Source organism: Balaenoptera borealis (genome assembly GCF_965194805.1).
Source record: "Balaenoptera borealis genome assembly, chromosome: 21".
NCBI classification, from domain to species: Eukaryota; Metazoa; Chordata; class Mammalia; order Artiodactyla; family Balaenopteridae; genus Balaenoptera; species Balaenoptera borealis.
In genome coordinates, this window is record NC_138880.1 from 5,360,902 (window position 1) to 5,384,767 (window position 23,866).

The 23,866-nt window shown below is 39.0% G+C and overlaps 2 protein-coding genes across 10 annotated transcripts in view; one reads left to right on the plus strand and one right to left on the minus strand.

The window, feature by feature from the left end:
- NSD3 (nuclear receptor binding SET domain protein 3) overlaps positions 1–21,532 on the minus strand; it is a 108,197-nt gene extending 86,665 nt beyond the window's left edge. For 3 of the 6 annotated variants that reach the window (XM_082374644.1, XM_082374643.1, XM_082374640.1), the window contains exon 1: positions 20,202–20,688. The gene's annotated coding sequence lies outside the window, so the exon portion shown is untranslated. Of the gene's footprint in view, positions 1–1,984; positions 2,091–20,201; positions 20,689–21,230 lie in introns of those variants that run through there. The other 3 variants (XM_082374641.1, XM_082374642.1, XM_082374645.1) reach the window with 3 other exon arrangements.
- LOC309619472 (uncharacterized protein) lies at positions 20,381–22,550 on the plus strand (the record flags this gene model as incomplete). 4 transcript variants are annotated; one of them, XM_082374664.1, is made up of 2 exons in its annotated part: positions 20,381–21,026; positions 21,591–22,549. In XM_082374664.1, 2 exons carry the CDS (start codon positions 20,381–20,383, stop codon positions 21,635–21,637), a joined length of 693 nt encoding a protein of 230 aa, XP_082230790.1. In that variant the 3' UTR covers positions 21,638–22,549. The 4 variants fall into 4 exon arrangements, 3 of the variants coding, with proteins under 3 accessions (XP_082230790.1, XP_082230791.1, XP_082230792.1); XM_082374665.1 differs by having other exon boundaries at positions 20,381–20,998; XM_082374666.1 differs by having other exon boundaries at positions 20,381–20,945; positions 21,591–22,548.
- Between the last annotated feature and the right edge of the window lie 1,316 nt (positions 22,551–23,866).

The window sequence follows — 23,866 nt, forward strand, 5'->3', positions numbered from 1 at the left end:
AGTCCATTCTCTAGTAGGTCTGCGTCTTTATTCCTGTCTTGCCCCTAGGTTCTTCATGACCTTTTTTTTTTTTTTAGATTCCATATATACGTGTTAGCATACAGTATTTGTTTTTCTCTTTCTGACTTACTTCATTCTGTATGACAGTCTCTAGGCCCATCCACCTCACTACAAATAACTCAGTTTCATTCCTTTTTATGGCTGAGTAATATTCCATTGTATATATGTGCCACATCTTCTTTATCCATTCATCTGTCGATGGACACTTAGGTTGCTTCCATGTCCTGGCTGTTGTAAATAGAGCTGCAATGAACATTTTGGTACATGACTCTTTTTGAATTATGGTTTTCTCAGGGTATATGCCCAGTAGTGGGATTGCTGGGTCATATGGTAGTTCTATTTTTAGTTTTTTAAGGAACGTCCATACTGTTCTCCATAGTGGCTGTTGTCCTACTTTCTTAGAGACACAGTAGTATTCCTACAGAATGCCCTGTAATCTATTAATTTTACTCAATCTAAATAAGAATGCTGTCACAAAAAGCTACATATTGTATTATTCCATTTATATGAAATGTCCAGAACAGGCAAATCCATAGAGACAGAGCGCAGAGCAGTGGTTGCCAGGGGCTGCGAGGACGAAGGAATGGAAGCTAACTGCTAGTGGGTATGGGATCTCTTTTTGGGTGATGAAAACGTTCTGGAATTAGTGGCTGGTTGCACAACCTTGTGAATATAATAAAAACCGCAGAACTGTACCCTTTAAAAAGGTGAACTGTATCTCAAAAAAAAAAAAAAAAAAAGGAATGTCTAGAAGAAATCAAGAAAGTATTTGCCTATGTTTCTCAACAATGAAGTCTACAATACCTATACAAAGATTTACTGGTTTCAACACACATGTAAACTGTACTTAAAATAAAAAGCTCTACACTTATTAAGCTACAGCAATTAAAAGGTGAGGTACTGGCAAAGAGACAAACAATGAAACAGACTAAGATCCGAGACACAGACCCCAGTCAATACGGGAATTTGGCATGTAACAGAAGAATCACTGCAGATGAGTGAACAAAGGACAGAATATTTAAAGAATGGTACTGGGACAGCTGTTTATCCATATAGAAAAAAATTAGATCCTCACCATGTAATATACCAGCTCCAGGTGGATTAAAGACCAGATATAAAAAGTAAGACTTAAAAAATTTTTAAGGAAAAACAAAAACATAAAACGGAAGTAGATCATTATGAACTCAAGGTGGGGAAGGATTTCTTAAACAATACATAAACAGTACAAAACACACTGATGAATAAAATCAACAGTATTTTTTTAAAAAACTGTACACCAAAAGATCACACAAACAAGTGAAAGGGCAATTCTCCAGACTGCAATGCATGAAAACAAAGCTGGGTTCTACCCTCCAACCTTCTGCCAACTTTCCTCAGTTCTTGCTATGTTCATTGGCTGTGCCTTATCATGTCTCATCTGAATTAGAGTAACAACTTCAAACTGTTCTTCCTGCTTTCAAAGTTGTCCACCTCCAATCTACCCTCTCTAGCACTGACAGTTCTTCAAAAGAAAACAACCGTTTCCCCCAACCCCGCCACCCCCAAATTTAATAACATCCCATGGCTCTCCATGCCTTAGGATAAACTCCTCAAAGCAAAAGGTCTCTGTTGATTTGGCCCCTGCCTACCTGTCCAGCCTCCCCTCCTCCTGCTTCTGCTTTCCCACTTTGCCTTCCACCATTCTATCATTTCCTCTCTCATCAACCACTTAGCTTTTGTACAGATGTGTTAAAATACTCCAAGAAGCTTTCCCAGACCACCCCTCACCCACCCTCTGAAGCCCCTGATAGCATCCTACCTATACTCTACCATAGCACTAACATATCACAGAGGACCATCCTGACCTAAATGAAGGGTGTGTGTGTGTAAGCGAACATGATCTCAAAACATCTGTGTAAGAAATAAGAATAAAATACTTGATTACATCCATTCTGGATACCAGCTGCTGTCTGTTAATTGCCCTCTGTAGGCTGAGACAATGTTGGGCGGAGGTTCATGCCAGCTCCTCCTTCCTTCCCATTCTGCTGCTACTACAATGGGAAGGAGACCAAAAGTTACAGCCAGGTTGTCCCCACCCCAACCTATACAGGCTCCTCTAATAAAGCACATATTTATTGAGCACCTACTACCTGCCAGACATCGCACTAAGCACTAAAGTTGTAGAGATGAAAATACAGACGTGGTTCCTGGAATTATACAGTTGCATTATTACCGGAGAGAGAAAAGCAATAAAGGGAACGTGCTGGAGATGAGGCTCAGTAATACGCATTTATTCATTTCATATCGAGTGCCTGTATTATGTTTGGTCCTAAGTACTAGAGATAAAAGATGAGCAAGACAGAGTCCCTGCGGACAGAAGGGACAAGTGCCCTGGATGACAGAGGAAAACATCCAAGGTTGAGGAGCTGGGGGATGTGGGAAAGAGAGAGGATGCAGGGGACCTGAGACATTTCCAAGTATAGGAAACAAGAAGTCCTAACCTGTGCAAGGGAGGGGAACTCCTTTACAAAGACCTATATTAACCATCACCTAAAATGGTTAAGAACTTCCTTGGCTTCTTAGTTTCACATCTTCTAAATGATCTAGATTATATATTTCTTGATATGTTGCAAAACCAAATTACAAGAATTTGATGAAAGCACGCTACATAATTCAGGGATATAAAAACAACTTACATGCCAGAGAATATGGCAAGACTGGACGTTTACGATGAGGACATGGGACTGCTTCATCTCTGAAACCCGGCCGACTACAGTGGCTAGCACGTCATCAATAAACAGACTGATCACAAACAGGAGTACTGCAGTAAGGAGCCACAGGATTAGATTAACAATGTGAGTATTTTACTATGAGCTCATAATTGTTAAGTAACTAGTATTACTGAAATACCACAGGTGTTTGTTAGCAGCATGCATTTAGAACTGACCGTACAGATTTACTTTTTCCCTCCTAAAAAGAGCATGAATAAAGCTGGAAAGTAGCTGCACAAAACCAAACAAGCAGCAGGTAATCAGGTCACTAAGAGGAAACAGAACAAAATGAAATTTCCCCCTATTATTTTTAAACTTTTTCAAAAGTTTACTATGTAATCTTACTATATTTTATCAAGTAACCTTTTCATCAGAATTAGAGTAGAAGGTATTTTATTAAGTGCTGGAAATTCAGAGTATAAACACATCACAAAAAAAAGAGTCACTGGCTGACAAGAAATGTATTTACATAACCATATTTAATTCGAAGCTCACTACCATGAATCTAATAATTCTACAGGCATACATAAACTATTAACATAGGGACTTCCCTAGTGGTTCAGTGGTTAAGACTCCGCCTTCCAATGCAGGGGGCATGGGTTCGATCCCTGGTCAGAGAATTAAGGTCCCACATGCTGCAGGGTGTGGCCAAAAAAAAACACAACACATTTAAACTATTAACATATTAGGGTTCATATTTTCCAAAACAGTAGTTATATTATGAAATGAAGCTTTGTCTTTTGCTCAGTGTATAAAAACTGCAATCACTACTAATGGGATTAAGAGAAACTGTCACAACTTTATCACTGTTGAGCATAACACATGATAAGAAGAATAGAAAACTCTAATGAGTTTCTAATAAAATGACTTCCCTTTTTTGAATCATTTATAGCCTAATACAAAACCTGTACTAAACACAAAATCAGTTTATATTAGAATGCCAACCTGTATTTGAGGCAACTTTGAGTAACTTCAGCGTTCAGAGAATTGCCAAATGTGTTCAGATTTCTGAAGTTCATATTTATCTTTAATTTCCAAAGCAAAGGGTAGCAGTGCCTTCTTTGATCATGGAAAAACCAACCAACCAACAAAACAAAACTACTTCACTTCTAGCAAAGGTACTGGGTACTTTTATGTTTTGCTCACTGCTGTAACCCTAATCCCCCAGTACCATAAGGGAATGAAACAGGCTATTAAATGAATATAGGAATGGCAGAAAAGACAAGTGGAAATTAGAACTGCTATGTTACTGAATGTTCATTTCCATCCAAGTAATGAAGACAGAAGAAAATGTGTTTTGGCTATCAAACTACAGTCAAAAGTACAGCCCCAAATCACAGCATTAGTCTATGTTGTAACAGGACTTCAACTCCATAATCTAAAATTACGCAGATAATTTTAGTGTGGACCTCATCAAATCTCTGTGTTATACTAATCTCTAAAATTACTAACATTTCCCAAGAGCCAGATATGAGTTACCAAATCAAATTTGGTTTTTAGTATCTGGACTTTACATAACCCACTGATCAAGAAGTGATCCAAAACTCAAATATATGACTGAGAATCAGACTAAGAAGGCAACACACTTATCAATGAGTTCGCACTCTGAAACAACGTTTTTCAACCCTGGCACTACTAACACTTGTTGAGGAGGGCTGTCATGAGCATTCAAGATGTTTAGCAGCATCCTGGCCTCTACGCACTAGATGCCAGTAGTACCACCTGCCAGTAATAATAAAAGATGTCTCTAGACATTGCCAAATGTCCCCTGGAAGGCAAAATCGCCCTAGGGTTGAGAACTACTGTCCTAAAAGGATGGTCACCAAAATGGAAATGCTTACTATAGTCTGTTCTCTTTTGCTTTGCCTTTTGCTTCTCTGTAGATTCTATAATGAACATATAAAAATGTTAATATGTCTCTTCAAAAGGAAAAAAACAACTCATTAATTATAAATCAAGAAAATGCTCATATTTATTCGGCTTCTATTCTATTTTTCAATGACTAATACACACAGATGTTTTCCTGAATATGCCATATTTCTGAGTATTCAAAAGGTTAAACAAAAAAACCTGCAACAACTCAGAATAGATCCAGATTTTAATCTGTATAAGAATCTCTCTAAAATTTCAAACAAAAAATACTTTAAACATGCTTCAAGTAAAATAATATGATTTACTAAGGACTGACAATGTGATGTTCCAAGTGCTTTACAAGTATTATCTCATTTAATCTTCAGAAAACTCCTGCAGGATGGATACTAGTATCTCCATTTTACAGATGAGGAAACTGAAAGACAGACAGGTTAGGTGGCCTGTCCAAGGTCACACATAAAGTAAGGGGTAGAGCCAGGAGTCAAATCCAGGCAGTCTTGCTTCATGACCTGCACCCTTTACCACATGCTACACTGTCACTGACCACTGAACCACTTTTCTGTCATGTCTGTATTAATTCAGAAAGGCAACCATTACTGCTTCAAAAAACATCCCTACTATTAACAAAGCCAGCATCTTCAACCTGTATAGAGGCTGTGATAGACAGAATAATGACCCCCCACCAAATACCCACATCCTAATCCCTAGAACCCATGAACATGTTACCTGACGTGGCAAAAGGGACTTTGCAGATGTGATTAAGTCAAGGATCTTACAATGGAGAGATTATCCTGGATTATCCAGGTGGGCCCAGTATAATCACTAGGATACTTACAAGAGAAAAAGGGATGGTGAAGAGTCAGAGAGAGAGATCTGAAGATGCTCTGCACTGGCTTTGAATATAAGAGAAAGGGGACCGTAAGCCAGGGAACGCAGGCACCTACAGAAGGTGGAAAAGACAGGGAACAGATTCTCCTCGAGAACCTCCAGAAGGAATGCAGCCCTGCTCATACTTAGATCTTAGCCCAGAGAGACCCATGTTGGCCTTATAACATCCAGAACTATAAGATAATAAATTTGTATTGTTTTAAATTTTGCTGTGTTTAAGCCATTAAGTTTGACATCATTTGTTAGAGAGGCAAAAGGAAACTAATACAGAGTCTTCTCTGACAGCATTTCTAAACACTCCCTTGTTTTCATTAGTTCTAGTAACATCCCTATAGAACCTAGGACAGGAAAGAGAATTCCCTTAGATTCCTTAACCTAAGATGTGGGGAACGTGAAACAGAAAGAGCACTTTTAAAGGTCTTACCCCATGACAACATGAATAGTCCTATCTATGGCTACAAATATGCTAATGTGGCCTACAACATGTCCCTGGACAGCCAGGAAAGCCATCAGCCTGCAATTGCTCAGAGGACGCTGCTGTCACCTTTTACGCTGCAGAAGAGAAGGACGCGATTTCTTCCTGTTTTGTTGGCAGTCACTCCTGCTTTCTATGCTCTGGAGTTAACTTTCATTCTAGTTGGAGATGTGATACAAACAGTGATGTGGCAGCAAAGCCACCACCATGCATGACACAATAACGTTATGGGTCCTTTTATTACTCAAATACTTACTGTATCTTTCCATTTCTGACAACCAAAATCTCTGGGCCACACTGGATTCTGTGGCTGATTTTCACAAAAATATGTGGTGCGTGTGGAGAAAACTCGCAGTAGTAAAGACAGCACTATGGTTAAGAACCATTTTTTTAAAGTCTGTTAATTTACACATATAATAGCCACAGTTAATAAAGAAAAGCCCCTTGCAGCCATCCCAAAGAACGCTATTGAGCCAACAATTTTTATAATGAATAACCTCTAACTGGAAGTTTATTTTCTAAAGGTGAATAATGTATATAAGTTCCCTAAATAAAAAGACTGATTCATATCTCAAAACATTAACTATTTAAGACTATGTATAGGAATAGATGAGTAAAAATAAAACCCTTTCCACACTTATCATGTTGGCATTTAAAGATCAAAAATTAAATGACCTAATTTACTGCATGAAAACATTTGATCTCTGACTACTCACAGATAACTCAAACCACTATCAGTTAAATACCGCTTTTATCAGGTAAAGTGCCTATGTCTGCTACACAGTGATGTCCATTCATAGATGATAAGTCAAAACAACACACTGGAAAACTAGGATTTGGCAGTTCTCTCTGTTCTGACCAATGGCATACAAATAAATGACTTCGAGTAAATCCCTTAATCTCTAAAAGGTTATGAAATGAGGCTGAATACTCAAAACCTGACGATGGAAATATTTTCTCACTTGTTTTTCCATTTTGTCAACTCTATGATTTTTTTTTATAAATTTATTTATTTATTTTTGGCTGCGTTGGCTCTTCGTTGCTGTGTGCGGGCTTTCTCTAGTTGTGGCGAGCGGGGGCTACTCTTCGTTGCGGTGCGCGGGCTTTTCATTGCGGTGGCTTCTCTTGTTGCAGAACACGGGCTCTAGTCATGTGGGCTTTGGTAGTTGTGGCACGTGGGCTCAGTAGTTGTGGCTCGCGGGATCTAGAGCGCAGGCTCAGTAGTTGTGGCGCACGGGCTTAGTTGCTCTGCGGCATGTGGGATCTTCCCGGACCAGGGCTCGAACCCGTGTCCCCTGCCTTGGCAGGCGGATTCTTAACCACTGCGCCATCAGGGAGGCCCCAACTCTATGATGTTTTACGTGGAGAGGATTTATTTAGTACATATGTGCATGCCTGGACAAAAGTTTGTCTGTTTTTAAAGTAAGAGTTCCCACAGAAATGTTTCTATACAGACTCATTCTAAACTAATCGCCGTAAATTACCCATATCAACACCACCAAAATAATCAAAAGCCGGGCCTCACCTTGCGTATTCTGAGACTCTAAGTGGTTTGTTATTCCAGATATATATCTAATTCCTCACAAAGCCCTTTTTTTGTTTTGTTTGTGACACGGTTCATTACTGAACACCACAGGCCCTATTCTAGATCCTGGGAAATCAAAGGAAATATGATTCTGATCTCATAGAGCTTAAATAAACATGAAAATTTCAGAAAATGATAAACTACTATAAAACAGGTAATAGGACACAGTGACTGGGGGTCTGGATTGTTATAAAAAGGACTAATGGAATCCAAACCAGGAACTAATCATATAGAAAGACTAGAGGAAGACACGTGAAGAGGTGATCATCAGACATATCTTTTATTTCCTTTCAAGTTATCTTTGTTTCAGAGGCTTCTGAGGGTATAGTAAAAAGATTTAAATAATAGTCAAGTATTCCAAGTAATATAAAAAGTTTAAGATTTCCATATTATTTAACCATAACTAGTCTAAAATACTACTGAAATGAAATCATTTTGTTGGTCAGCAGTACATAGTCTGTTAATAACTGCGTTGATTAAAAGAGTTTTTAAAAATACTTTTATATTTTAAAATTTAAAAAATTTTTTTAATTTTAAAAATATTTAAAATTTGTATATTTTAAAATAATAATCAAATAACTATTACTAAGTTGTTTCCTGTGAATGGATTTATTCATTATCTAAGAGAGTAAGCATTTGGAAAAATGAGATTTTAAAGTCCCAACCCCAAAAAAACACACAAAAAAAGTAATCACGAGAGCAAAGAATGTGAAAATGTCCACTTCGACTTAAATTCTTTTCCTTCACTAAGAATATCTAAATCTGTGCTAATCACACGTGGCTACTGAATTGTAAACAAATTAAAATTAAATAAAATTAAAAATTCAGTTCTCAAGTACACTAGCCACATTTCAAGTGTTCAAAATCCACACATGTGGCTTCCCTGGTGGCGCAGTGGTTGGGAGTCCGCCTGCCAGTGCAGGGGACACGGGTTCGATCCCTGGTCCGGGAAGATCCCACATGCCACGGAGCGGCTGAGCCCGTGTGCCACAACTGCTGAGCCCGTACGCCTGGAGCCTGTGCACTGCAGCAAGAGAGGCCACCACAATGAGAAGCTCGCATGCAGCAACGAAGACCCAACAACAGCCAAAAATAAATAAAAATAAATAAATAAATTTAAAAAAAAAAAGAAAAAAGAAAAAATATCCACACATGGTGGGTGGCTACCATACAGGACAGCAGAGACACAGGGTATTTCCATCACTGCAGAAAATTCTATTGGTCAGTGCTGCTGTAAATCATTTCTCAAATTTGACCCAAACAAAAACATCCTAAAAAAGCTTATAAAAATCAGGTTAATTATAAACTTTTTAAAGAAATTGGTGAATAGTACCGTATAACTAGACAGAAATCACATATGAGGAAATTTAGCAGACACACGTACGCAAGAATAAAATAAGAGTAAGATAAATCGGGGACAAGGAAAAATGTGCTCTGACATTGGTGTTGCAGTCATGAGTCTTGAGTTTTAGCTGTGAGTCTACCTCTCTGAAGAGATACGACATATTTGGGCTTCTGTTTATAGCCCATAATAGAGGTTAAATCAGGTGATCCGATCACCTGAAATGACCCCAAACAATGGGAAAACGAGCTGTGATTCCTCCTAGTCGCCAATACATAAATGTAGGGGTTGGATTTGCATTCTGACAAGAACATATGTGATTTTAAAAATTAACTTTAATGTCTTACCTACCCTATTAACATTATTTAAAGATGTTCGTTATTTGCAATAGCAAACAATTATATGAAACTCACAACCAACACCTATTTACATAAATAAGATTTTAGGGGGTAAAGCATGACCACCATATTTCTTTCTACAAAATTCTCTAAGTAATCAAGGTGTATTAGAGAAGTAGCACCTTTTCTTATTATTTTTATTTTTAATTTTCCTTAGTTTATACCACTAGTAATAGAGTAATACTATTTTTAAAACATAACGGTACTACTCCATAATCTGTTTAACTCTAGTACCATCACCCCAAATATATTCTGAAATTTTCACTTAATAATTTTCCACTAAAATTGTGTTAAGAGAAAGATGATGGTCAAGGACATGAAAATATCCTGTATAAAGGAGTGACCTATGTGAAATGAAACACAATTAAATACCAAAAAACCCCGTCACTAAATACAGTCACACAATTTTCACTTGACTATGATTCTATTAAGTTACACAACATTTTAGGTTGCTTTGTAGTTCTTTTTTTTCCTGACTAAACCACATTACTTATTGAACTGCCTTGTACCAATACAAAACTTACTAATAAAACACACAATTTCCCTTATCTATTTGGTTTAACCTCGAAGTTTTCACTTTGTTCTTGACCACACCTGGCAACAACAGACATGGCATTATGACTGGAAGAAAATTCACATTAAATTATTTTCCAGTCCCTTACATCAAGGGACTGGCTCACAGTGAAATTTATGACAAACTAAGTAACTTAATATCAGTCATCTTGTTCCATTCACTATGAAATCTAGTAAACTAACAAGTTCATCCACATATTTTCCTTCCTCTTTCCCTAACAAATTTTTAAATTACAGAAAACAGGTGTGAGATTGTTCAAATTTTACTTTCTTTTACCATATCAAGGCAAGGTATCACAGAAATGATAATGTAGTTTTTAAAGTACTAAGCAATTAATTTATCATAATATCTAAAATGATAATTTACTAAGTTTATTTTTCCTATAAAGGCCAGGGGTTTTTCTTCTCTTTTCTTTTTTTTTTTTTTGGTTCATCAGGTTTATCACTTTAGTATTTTAGGTTCAATTATATTCAACATTTCATTTTTAAAATAAACAATAAAAGAACATAAGGAACTTCATACCATATATTCAAATTTTACATTATCACCTATTTGCTTAATCAGAACATGAAGCGTTGGTGAAGCTATAAGCCATCATGCTTTTGTAATAACAACAGTGGAAGTAAATTTGGACTGGAAAGTTAACTTCATGTTCCTACTTGTAACAGCATGAATTCTCTTTACCAACTGAGAAACACCCATATAACCCATGCAAAGATTCTGCTCAAGCACTAACTAACATTCAACTTTTAACTTCTATAAAAGTGAGTTTAGGCCAACTGAGTTCACATCTTCATCGATGAAACATTCGACTAAAGACTAGCTCATTTTGCATATGCTATTATTCTTATTTTTTTAAAAAGTCATTTATTATCAGCTACATGCCTGGTCCAGTTCTAGGCACACTCTAGCACTTCTAGTTTAGATCCCTATAATTGCAAAAAGTAGTCATTTTCATCTCCACTTCAGAGATAAGAACACCGAGCCCCAGTGGTAGAGGTACGGCGGGAATAAGAACTTGGGTCTCCCTGACACTTGCCCTCCACTGCCCATTGAGTTAAAAAAAAAAAAAAAAAAAAAAAAGTTTTGTTAAATGGCTTAAAGCAAACAGAACAACTTTCAGGGTGAAGGTCAGTTAGAGCAAAGCAAACCTCTCAATAAAAAGAAAGCCATACATTTTATACAATAAGTTTGCTATAGTTAACTATATAGGTATAGCATACTTTCCATAGACATTTCCTAAAATAAGGTGTTTCTGAATAAAATTTGAATGAAAAGAAAGGTATTTTAAACCACATACAATGCTTTCTCAATAAAGGCATCATGACTGAACGGAAAGATGATTTTATAATTCAAAAACTCTACCACATACTTTGTTTTATAAGCTTAAACTTTATGTCATGTTTTCTTAACACAGGAATATGAGCATCTTGTTTTCATAGATGACTTTTAAAATCTCACTCCATAAATTGATATAAAGTATATATCATCAGTTACAACGCAATAAGGCTGGAAATAAAATTTTTCAAAATAAGTGATAGGAATTATGAAGAAAAAATGTATCACACAAGCTGCTGCGTTCTTGTATACCTATACTACACTTTAAAAACCACAAATAAATGCAGTTTTTAAAAACAAAGCCTTTCTGATATTACTAGGAGTTTAAATTGGTTCAAACCTTGCTGGAAATGTTCTAAAATCGACTATGGTGATGGTGCACAGTTCTATGAATATACTAAAAACCACTGCATTGTACATTTTAAATGGGTAACTTGTAATGGTATGTGAATTATTCCTCAACAAAACTGTTATTAAAAAAAAAAACCTTTCTGGAGAAAATATTGGAAATATGTGTCAAAAACTTTTGTAATGTTCAGACCTGTTAAGTAATTCTACTCTTAGGAATTTATTGTAATCAAATCATCACAGTCATACAATTTTTTAAATATGTAAGAATGTTCATCAAATTTTATCTGAAAATTGCAAACTGCCTAAAATGCTATCAACAGAATAATGGTAAATAGATATGGCACAACCATACAATGAAATTATATATCAGTTTAAAATATCACATTCTCAAAAAAATTTATTTCACAATAAAGCAGGTTATAAAATAATATTATACACTATTCCAATTTGTAAAAAAAAAAAAAAATACAGGTATGCATAAGAAAAACACTGGAAAGATACAGAACGAAATGTTAATTGTAGTTGTTTCCAGTTGGTAGGATTTCAGGTGATTTTAATCTTCTTTATATCTCACTGGTTTTCAATTTCTCTACAATAAACAACCCTTTCATAACTTAAACATAATAAATGTTATTTTAAAACTACCAGCCACTTTGGAAAGTACAAATTTTCCATTAAAAATTAAAAACTAATAGGGCTGGGGGTAGTGGTGGTGGTGGGATGAACTGGGAGATTGGGAATGACGTGTATACACTAATATGTATGAAATAGATAACTAATAAGAACCTGCTGTATAAAAATAAATTAAATTTTAAAAAAAGATTCTATAAAAAAAAAACCTAATAGGGCTATCAGCATTTCTTAGGGGTACTGTGTGTGGATCTATATGCATATGGATGTAATACCTTAATTAAGACCTTAACCTCAACACCCTAATTCTATGACACAATACAATAAATTCTAATGATCAAGGCTAAATTGTACAGGTGATAACAAAACAGAAAGCATGAGATGACCAAAAGTATATTAACCTTACTTCATATACAAAGCCAAATTACCTACTTTAGGTTTAAAAAACTATTACATCAAATTATGTGTGTTTCCACATCTAGGAAAACTCAACATATACAGTCATTTCAAGATTTAAAATAATTATTTCTCATCCTTGCAGGAGGAAAAAATAGCAAGGGATGTATTTAACCTTCACCCAGAATAAAAAAGAACAACATTCTATTGGAATTTTAGGTGAAGCATAGCATTAAGTTTCTCACCACAATCAAATATGAAATACCATACTGCAATGTATTTGGATCCGGCAGAGATCAAGAAAAACACAGACAGCTTAAAGTAACAAAATTATAATAGCCAAATAAAGGCTTTAATTTATGTATGCAGATGTGTTATAAAACTGTCCTTCTTAAAGTCCACGTTGCAGAGTTTTATGCAAATAGTCTGTATTCATCAGGTAGTCAGAGGGGAAAAAAAAATCAACTTTGGGACTTCCCTGGTGGCGTGGTGGTTAAGAATCCGCCTGCCAATGCAGGGGACACGGGTTCGAGCCCTGGTCCGGGAAGATCCCACATGCCGCGGAGCAACTAAGCCCGTGCGTCACAACTACTGAGCCTGCGCTCTAGAGCCTGCGAGCCACAACTACTGAGGCCGTGCACCACAACTACTGAAGCCCGCGCGCCTAGAGCCCATGCTCCGCAACAAGAGAAGCCACCGCAATGAGAAGCCCGTGCACCGCAACGAAGAGTAGCCCCCGCTCGCCACAACTAGAGAAAGCCCGCGCGCAGCAACAAAGTCCCAACGCAGCCAAAAATGAACAAATAAATAATAAATTTTTTAAAAATACTCAAAAAAATTCAACTTTTTTCTGCTATCACAATCCTCCAAAGTCAACATTTAACCTTTCCATACATATAAGAAAATATTTCTAGAAAGTGAGGGAAGCACATTAAAGTAGGTTCCTCCAGTTAAAAAAGAAATCTGGGGCTTCCCTGGTGGCGCAGTGGTTGAGAGTCTGCCTGCCGATGCAGGGGACACGGGTTCGAGCCCTGGTCTGGGAAGATCCCACATACCGCAGAGCAACTGGGCCCGTGAGCCACAATTACTGAGCCTGCGCGTCTGGAGCCTGTGCTCCGCAACAAGAGAGGCCGCGATAGTGAGAGGCCCGCGCACTGCGATGAAGAGTGGCCCCCGCTTGCCACAACTAGAGAAGGCCCTTGCACAGAAACGAAGACCCAACACAGCCATAAATTAATTAATTAGTTAATTAATTAAAAAAAAAAAAAGAGAGAAATCTGGTTCACCTAGCCAAGATGCAGACAAGGTAAGAATCAAGAGGCACCAAGGATGGAAGAGTCAACATAGATTGCCACTGTTCAGGTTAATACTTTTTCTAATGGTTACATTAATGTGAAAGCAAGAGAGTCAAACTAGTTTTTGTAAATAAGATACTTAAGTTAGGATATCACTGATACAGGCAAATCTGACATTTCCTAGGCAAAAGCCATTGTTAGAGTCTGCACATAAATCTAAAACCAGTAGTCACTGAACCCTACCAAAAACTGCATCAGAGATGAACTCTGAAGAAACAGCTTTATGCAACATGGCATGATTCTTGTAGGATTCAGCATTATTTTTTGTTTCACATTCATTAGTGAAGCACCAAGATTTCAAATGACTAAACGACTACACTAAATGTTAGGAAACTTCTTTTTTTAATTGTCTAGATAACCCTTTTGATAACAACAAATAAAAACTGGCGATTCAGTTTTTACCTGTGCTGACTCCTCGTGGTTATTAATTTTTCAGCTTTCTTTTCAGCACACTGTTATCCCTCAAGTCCAACTACCAACCAAGACAATACCACTTAAACCAATGAGACTGTCTCTGCAGCTTTTCTTACAGGGCGTATTACCTGGGTAGTGACTACATGATGTTCGTTTTCTAATTATTTGTTTATACTGTACATTTAGGTTTTATGCTTTTATCTTTATATGTCATGTTTTACAAAAGTCTTTAAAAAGGACTTTAAAAGTCTTTGCTTGTTTGTTTTTTATGTACAGCTTTAAGACTCCACAGCTGGGCTTCCCTGGTGGCGCAGTGGTTAAGAATCCGCCTGCCAATGCAGGCGACACGGGTTCAAGCCCTGGTCCGGGAAGATCCCACATGCCGCGGAGCAACTAAGCCCGTGTGCCACAACTACTGAGCCTGCGCGCTGCCACTACTGAAGCCCACACGCCTAGAGGCTGTGCTCCGCAACAAGAGAAGCCACCGCAATGAGAAGCCCGCACAGTGCTGCGTAGAGTAGCCCCCACTCACCACAACCAGAGAAAGCCCGCGCACAGCAATGAAGACCCAACTCAGTCAAAAATAAATAAATTAATTTAAAAAAAAAGATTGCAAAAAAAAAAAAAAAAGACTCCACAGCTAAGAGATGTGAGTAACACAAGACTCACTAAACACAATACCATCTTGGCTACAGCCAAAATGCCAGTAGGCAAGCCTCCACATGAGACTTCCTAATCTTTTGAATCTCAAATCAATTTGATAAATGAAATTTTATTTTACCCACAAAATCCCAGGAAGCCACACATTTCTTAAATTTAAAATACCTACGTATTTAAATTGAGTTAAATAATTCTTGTGCTTTCCAACTTCACACACACAGAAGTTATTGTGCTGGAATTCTATCAAACATCTCAGAAGACATCACGTAAAACAAAGTATTATTAGATAATATTCATATATGTATATGGTTAAAATGGAAACTATATGAATATAAATTTTTAAAATTTTTCTATTCACTCTCTCCTCAATATAGTTCTAAATCTAGATGAAAGAGGGAACATAGTAGAAAAAAGAGTTCTCATTGTAGATCAGTCAATGATAACACAGATTCACACCTAAAATTTAAGAATAAGCCAAGAATCAAAGAGCTTTTCAAATGCAAAATTTTGTCAATAAGCAGATGTACTTTAGAAGTAGCAAAACACATCCATCTAGCAAAAACTGAACATTCTCTAAATTACAAAATTTTAAATATGCCTTTTTCCTTCTTTTCATGCCACCCTGTACTAGGCACAACATAATACAGAAGTGTTTAAAAGTACTTATTAAGTACTTAGTAAGGTCAACAATAAAAACAAAACGAAAAACCTCTGAGTATTTAAAAAATGTGTTAGGTAGTCGTAGTATAATCAGTTTCTTAAATTTATCTTTATTTATATTTATTAAAAGATTAGCCTGCAGAAATAAAGTTCACCATTCATTTAAAAACTCAAATGCTGGACATGTTGTTTATTAACACATGAATAAATCATCTTAGTTGCTCTTTCAAAAAATAATAGACTCCTTTTTTTTTTTTTTAATTAAAACTAAAAACAGCAATGCACCAAAATAGATTTTATGGATAGATAACAAATTCTAAACCTTTTTAAAGCTTTAATAATTTTAATTTTTTTAAGTGTCTAAAACAGACTTTTTGTTTCAAAAGAATTCAATGAATAAGTATCCACGGTTACGAATTTTCTTCTTGATAGTAAAAAATAATTAAAAATAATCAGTGATGCCTAAGATTTTTTTAAAACTTGTTTTCAATTAGGTATTCTTTCCAAGTTCTTTTCCAGGATCGTGATAGACCTCTTATTTTTTTATTTCATTGATAATTTTATTAGAACAGGAAAAATTCTGCCAAAACCACTTCATTACCCAAAATACAAACTTCAAGATACCTGGACAAGACTCACTTATGCATGTAAAAATATTTTGTATAAATGTTATATGTACAACATGGTGAACAAAATATGGAAAAAGAGAAGCAAGAGCCTTTACCTCACTGCAACTTAATCCCCTTGTGCTCATTATACTAACCATGCCTAACCTTGAGTATTCCCCCTCACCTTGAGCTTTCACAGAATGCACAAATACTTCCACAATAATGAAGTAATGTGATGTGGTACAAAGAGTCAAGTGACAGGTTTTTCACCAAAGCCTTGGACTTAACTTCTCTGGTCTCAGTGATTTCTCTTGTAAAAGAAAGTAGTTGGACTATATCTCTTCTATTTAAATAGGCTGTTAGGGACCTAATTCAGGACCTGCTATATTACTTGTAATAGCAAATACTTGTTAACAACTTAATGTTAATATTAATCAATATTTCAAACAATGGAATACTATATGACCCTTAAAAAAAAGAAAGCGGTAGTTCCATATGTGCTTGTTTGAAAGGATGTCCCAGGGAGCCTACTAAAACAAAAAAAGCAAAATGCAAACAGCGTGATAGACTTTGTATGTGTTTTAAGATAGATGTACGTACATATGTACAGAAATTTTCTAGGAGGACACCCAAGAAACTTCAAAATGGCTGTTAGTGGAGAACAGAGTGTTAACTTTTTTTAAAACCTCTTATAGTCTTTTATAATATTTCAAAAAAATTTAAATAATGAACGTGTGTTATTTTTATGAATCTTTACAAGAAAATAAAAGTAAAGGTCTGCTGATCAGGTTTTATAATTAGAAAAGACCTGGGTTCGTATACTGGCTTTGCTGTTTACCATCTGTGTGTTATTAAGGTGTTTAACCTCAATCTCTCCATCTGTAAAAAAGGAGTTAACAGTACTAACCCTCCCACAACTGTTGGGAGGATGAAAGGAAATCATCCATATAAGACATTTAGCACAGCACATTGTTAGAGGACAACAGCTATTGTAGCCATTACTAGGCTTATTATAAATATTATTATAAATTCCAGAAATGGAGTGTCTTTTAGAATCAGACAACTGACTAAAGACTTGGACAATTCATTCAAGGATGACCAATCTCAAAGGCAACCAATTCCCTTTACCCCAAACTCATTCAATCTGATCAGTATAAGAAAGGGCATATCTATTAACTTAAAGTTAAAAAAAAAAAAAAAAGCTATCACAGGTAGCAGGTGAGCTGATGAGGGACATGGTAATCAGAGCACAGTCTGGGTTTTAATTAAGTATCAACTAACTAGAGTAGCCTTCTTCATTACATGTGGATACCTAGCCAGGAGCCAGAATACTCATGACAGCTGGGCAGGGGACCTTTATCTCTACAAAATGCTGAATATCTAGGAATAAACTTTTTTTTTTTTTAAAGTAATTCAAGTTTCCAAGAGTCTTTTCTTATTTGAATATACAACAATTTCTCATTTTCCTAAAAATTTATGGCACTGATGGTTCATTCATAAATTAATTACAAATAACATGTCAATCAAGTGAGAGATATAAAAATGAAATCTCCATAAAAATAAATTCCAAAAAAGCATACTGAATGGATTTTTTTTGAGTGGAACTTTTTCTCATAAGATTTTTAAAAATTCAGGCTGAATATTATCAAATCAAAATAAATTGTAAATCTGACCTCTATACTAAAAGTGCTCTCCCAAAGTAACACTCTAACAATACTCAATTTAATTTTTCCAACAGACCAAGAACACATCCTAAAATTCTATACAACAACTTGGAAGGATGAGGCGTTAGGACAGATTAAATCAATATGTAGCACAACTGGTTTGAGTCCATCATATTACAATTTTAACAGGCCTTCCTGGTATTAGAGAACAGTTTCAATACCAATATGACGGATTAAAGTTTGGATTCTCCCAACTACAATGATAAAACAAAAACAGAAGGTCACACACATTTAATCCTTTTCAATATGAAAATAAAATAGGCTCCACTTAGTTCAGCTACTGTAAGTTTGTTAGTATTTAAAGCTTTAGAATAGTAACTACTTCAAATCACATAAGCAGATACACTTGAATACATTTGAGAGTTACTGTAGCTTTCCTGAGAGTGACCTGAAGTTCCCACCAAAAAATCCTGGCACCTGAATGACGCTCTGAGCTCTCTCTGCATGCCTGCTTCATAGATCATTGCACTGTGCTGAACTGACATTTGGAGATTGTACTGGGCAATTGTATGAAAGCAAAGAGAAAGGATGGAAGAGAGTTTATTTTTAAAAAGAAAACACTTCTTAACACACTCATCACCTATAAGCAAGAGCCATCAGAAGCACCATTTTAAAATACACACATTTCTAATTTTCCAACACGCAAACTACAGCGAGCAGATAATGTACCACAGCAGACCTTCCTACCCCTCCTCTCCCCTCACACAGTGCTTTGCCGAGAGCACAAGCCCAAGTAAAATAACCGAGGCAATTTCCTTGTTTACTTAAAGAATTGCAGAAAACATGTTGACTGCTTCTGAGGCTTCTGAAACAAATGAATTTTCAATATTTAAAAGACTTTTCATGATCATGTTTGAAATAAGAGTAGTAAGGACTCCTTCAGCTAGTAAAAAATATAGTTTTAACTTTATTAAAGGGGTTAAATTTTACACCGCAGTTCATTAGCATGCCTTGTTCGCAACCAGAAGGAAAAGGGGAAGGGGGGGGCAGCAAAACACACAAGATGGAAAACATTACTACCTCCTTTGGTGGTTATGAATAATTTTAAATGACCCCAAGATGTATGGGAAGAGTTCACGAATAGAAAGAAAGGGGGTTAACAATCTGAACTGGCCCCTTCTAGATTCATACTGATGTCGGAGAGAAGAAGGAATTTATTTACACTGCAGTGCCTGGCAGCAAACATGGCGGCCCCTGCCCCCTTTAAATCGGAATAGTCTTCACTCCCTCACCAGAACCATCAAATTATGGCCATGTCTCTCTCTGTCTTGCTACCATTACACGAACACACCTCTTCCTCCCTCAAAGCACCTCAAAGCAGTAAAACCCACACCTCCCCATTTCACAACACCATAACCACTAGCTTCTCCATTATCTAGCCTTGAAAGAAAAGGCACAGAATACACACAAATATAGGAACAAAAGGCTTTCCCTTCCTAACACTTTAACAACCCCCTTCCCCTTCTTTTCCTCCCACTCTGTGACGCTTGGTCCATAGTTCTCATCCTTCTCAACATTCAGTTAATTTCCTTCCCGAGCCCAATCCTGGGTCTCCCAGTTCCTGAGTCTATTTCCTATCTTCCTATTGCATCCTGTCTCAAGCATTTCTCATCCCTTTTTCCTAATCCACCTTTTCCTCCACTTCCATTCCCTCGTGTCTCCCTTGAGGCCCCATCTCTCCACCTAATTCTTTCTCCTTCCCCCAGACTCTCCTAGTTCGCATACTCCACCCCCAAACCTGCCTACTTCTCTGTCCGTCCAGGTCTCTTATCTCCAAACCTAACTCTTGTCCTCTCCCCCTGCCCCTCCCCCGTTCCATCTTTATCCCCGCCCCCATCCCACCTCTACTCCCAATTCCCAGTTTAGCGCCACTCCATCCCTCATCCCAATCCTACCTCTCCTGCCCCACCTCCCGATCCCCTCCACACCCCCCGCCTTGCTCCATCCTTCTAGACTCCCCTCGAACCCTTTCAGGCCACCCGCTAGTCCTCCCATCCCTGCTAAGGTCTCTCTCCCTACCCGGGTCCCATCCCTAGGTCGCCCCCTCCTCGCCGTCCCCACCTCAGCGCTTCCTTCCAGCGCGCGCGCACACAAACACACACACACACGCATTCACTTTACCTTCACTTTGTTCCATTCTAACCCCCCGGCCGTGTCAGTACGATCACAGGAGACACACGGAGGCCCGGAGTAGGGCTGGGGTGCAGGCAGCCGCCGGCGCCGCGGGGGGAGGAGGCGGAACCAAGCTAGGCCGCATGAAATCCCCGGGCTAGATTTCCCCCGCGCCGGACGCCTCTGCCATGGCGGCCGGCACCGAGGAGGGCCACGGCCAGGCCGGGCCGGGCGCGCAGCAAGAGGAGGAAGACTGCGGGCGGTGGGGTGGGCAGCGGAGCCGGAGGGATGGGGGTCGCCGCGCAGCTGCAGCTGCCAGAGACCAGCCCGTGGCTGGCGGCCGGGCCGGGGCAGCAGGGTCGTCGGGGCTCGACTCGACCTCGCACGCCTCTCCGCGGCGACCAGTGGACAGTCCCCCTCCGCCTCCGCCTCCGTCTTGGTCGCCGCCGCCGCCCGCTCCCGCCGCCACAGGCACCGCCACCACCGCCGCCACCGCCGCCGCCGCGCACAAAGCCCCCCCCACCCCGACTCTCGGGACGCCGCCGCCGCCAAATCCTCAGCCGCTCATTGGCCGCTGGCCGCGGCGCCTGCCGGGAAATGCAGTCCGGGGCTCAGGGCGCAGTGGGCTAAAGGAGGAAGAGGCCAGTCGGCGGGCGGAAAGGAGGGGCTGGGGGAGAGCCCGAAACGCCAGCGGCCCGGCGGGGTCTCGACGAGAAGTGAGACCGCAGGCGATAAAGGCAGAGAGACGGAAAGGCACGACGCGGAGGAGAGTGAAAAACAAAACAAAACTAGAAGGCAGGATAGAGGTTGGGCCTGGGAGGCGAAAGTGTGCTCGTGCGTGTTCTTTGATGCTTCTAACAGCACATGTCAATCACCAGATGGGACTCCTCGGGGTGACACTGAATGCCCTCCCCAGACCTTAGAAATCCCCTACAAACGGGCGCCCGGTTAAGATGAGCGGGAAAGGGGACAGCGATTTCTGTGGCACCCTGGTTGTCTCCCGCCCGACAGCTGTCACAGAGGAGCTCCCTGTCCCACCGGGCTCTGCGTGTGGCAGCGATTTCAGACCGGAGCCTTGGGGGACAGTCTCGGATGGCAGGCTCCTCGGACGCCTCCCTGGCAGGCCCCGGGCCCCACACGCCTGCTTCCTTCTCGCCCCGCGGGCCCGGGGGCTTGTGGGTAACGGGGGGAAGGAAGGCAGAGCCGCCCGCACCCCAACCCAGAGGGACCGGCGGGCTCCCCGCCCGTCACGTGCCGGGCCCTGCGCTGCCCGCGGCCAGGCCTCCGCTTTGAGGGATGGGGCGGGCGTTTGTCCCAGACAGAGCTCACGTACGCAAGAATGAGAGGACGAAGCGCGAGTCAAGATTCTTTGTAACCCTATATCCCTCCCCATCCTAGGAAATTTATGTGAAACAATAGAAGGTACCAGCTGCGTGACACAGTAAACTCGTCTTGCAGGAGTTGGCCGATTTGGTGACATTTCCTGGGGCCTGGTGATAATGACTTAGGACGTCGTAGCACAGAGACGTGAAAGTACAAAGGAAACACAGGCTGCGACCAGATGAGGAAACCAATACTCCGTTCTGAGAATAATAAAGTCATATCACCACTAGACGTTAGACTCTCCATCGACGTTACAGTGCTGGATCTATTTGGTACCGTTACGGGCAATCCCTGCTACCTGTATCTTTAAATACCACTTAAACAGGAAATTAAAAGATTCCTACAGACCAATTATTTTCATGATTACTAATTTTACATTCGTTTAAAAAAAAAAACACATACCCACACAACCCTGTTAATAATGCTAAGGATGATATTCAGAATTAAGCATTCCCATTACTGCTAATCATTATTTCTAAATCTATGCTTGTGTGGTTCCTATGCTCGTGGTACCAAAAGTTAAAGGAATCAATAAAAGCACATTTTTGTTTTAAATGTCTTTTTAGAACACAGATCTCCAAAGGGGGCCACACCACCTGAGCTTATTTCAAATGTTTGATTCTATCTCCTGGAAAGAGAGGTTAAATTGGTCTTTTTTTTTTTTTTCCTTTCCTATGATCCTTTCTATCTCCATACTTCTTTCCCACCTTCCTGTATTGACAAGAGTTTAAAATTAAACTTATGTGAAGTAAATGCATAGTCTCTTCCTGCATAACATGCACATTGTTAATAATATTTGATTTGGAGCCGTATTTAGGGAAATGGCCATTAAAATAACAATTTACATTTTTCGCATCTAACATCTTATGAGGTTCAGAGCATATTTTCTATTCTTCATAGAAAGTGAGCAAACAGTTCATTAAGAAAGCAATCTGGGACTTCCCTGGTGGTGCAGTGGTTAAGAGTCCGCCTGCCAATGCAGGGGACACAGGTTTGAGCCCTGGTCCGGGAATATCCCACATGCCGCGGGGCAACTAAGTGCATGCACCACAGCTACTGAGCCTGCGCTCTAGAGCCCGCGAGCCACAACTACTGAAGCCCGTGCGCCACAGCTACTAAAGCCTGCACGCCCAGAGCCCATGCTCTGCAACAAGAGGAGCCACCGCAATGAGAAGCCCGTACATCGCAACGAAGAGTAGCCCCCGCTCGTCACAACTAGAGAAAGCCCGCACACAGAAACGAAGACCCAAAGCAGCCAAAAATAAATTTAAAAAAAGAAAATAAAAATATTTTTCTAAAAAGAAAGCAATCTAACACAATTCTCAGGGCCAAGATTAGGGAGAAAAAACCATTTTTGTTTGTCTTCTGAAGATTATATTAAGAAACTCATTACATGATAAATCACTTATCCTGAAAGTCAAAAAAATCACCAGGCCTGATAAGAGAAGGCAGACATCGTTCTGAACCAATTGATTTCAATAAGAAAGATTCTTAAACCTTCCCTTTTTAAAATGGGATTGCTGACATATGGCCATGGTAGAAAATCTAGCTCATCTTTCAAATACTGGGCTTGGAATCGTTCATCTGGTTTATGAATACTTAATGATTTTCACTGTGCCTGGTTGTAAATGAATACAATGCATGAAGAAGAATATTTCCCGGCATAAAATGTCTCCCAGGGAACTGAGAAGAATATTTTTGCATCTTTTATGATCTTTTCCAGAAAAGTACATGTACATGATAGTGCAGTGATTAATTTATGAAATTAATGTGAAAATTATACCTACCTAGCCTTTTAGAGTTCAAAATTTACCATCGGGAATTTTCAGGGAAGGAAAGGTAAAGAGACTTTATAAAGATTTGTAGATTTTGTTAACTCTCGTAAACATAGAACATGAAGTGAAGCCTTTCTGTCTAAAGTTGGGTATCAGACACGCACAAAGGGCCCTCTAGTGGCCAAACTGAAAAGTTTTGCCTATTTAACATAGTCGATCCATTTGATTAGCTGAAAAATGCTTTGTGGATTAAAAGCAGTCTACATTTTTTTAAAAAATGAAATTTTATACCCGCCATCTTTTATTCTTACAAATGTGCAGCCCAGATGAGTAAGGTCTGTGGTCAGTCACATGTTAAGAGAAGTATTCTCCGTGTGAAAGCGATTCCCTCCTGTCATGTTAAAGTAGAGCCACCAAAATTTTGTTTTCCTTCTAGAGCCAGATAAAATGGATGGGTAGAGATAACTGGGGATAGAGTACATTTTTAGATCTTTCACTTTCCCAAGATGGCTCAGT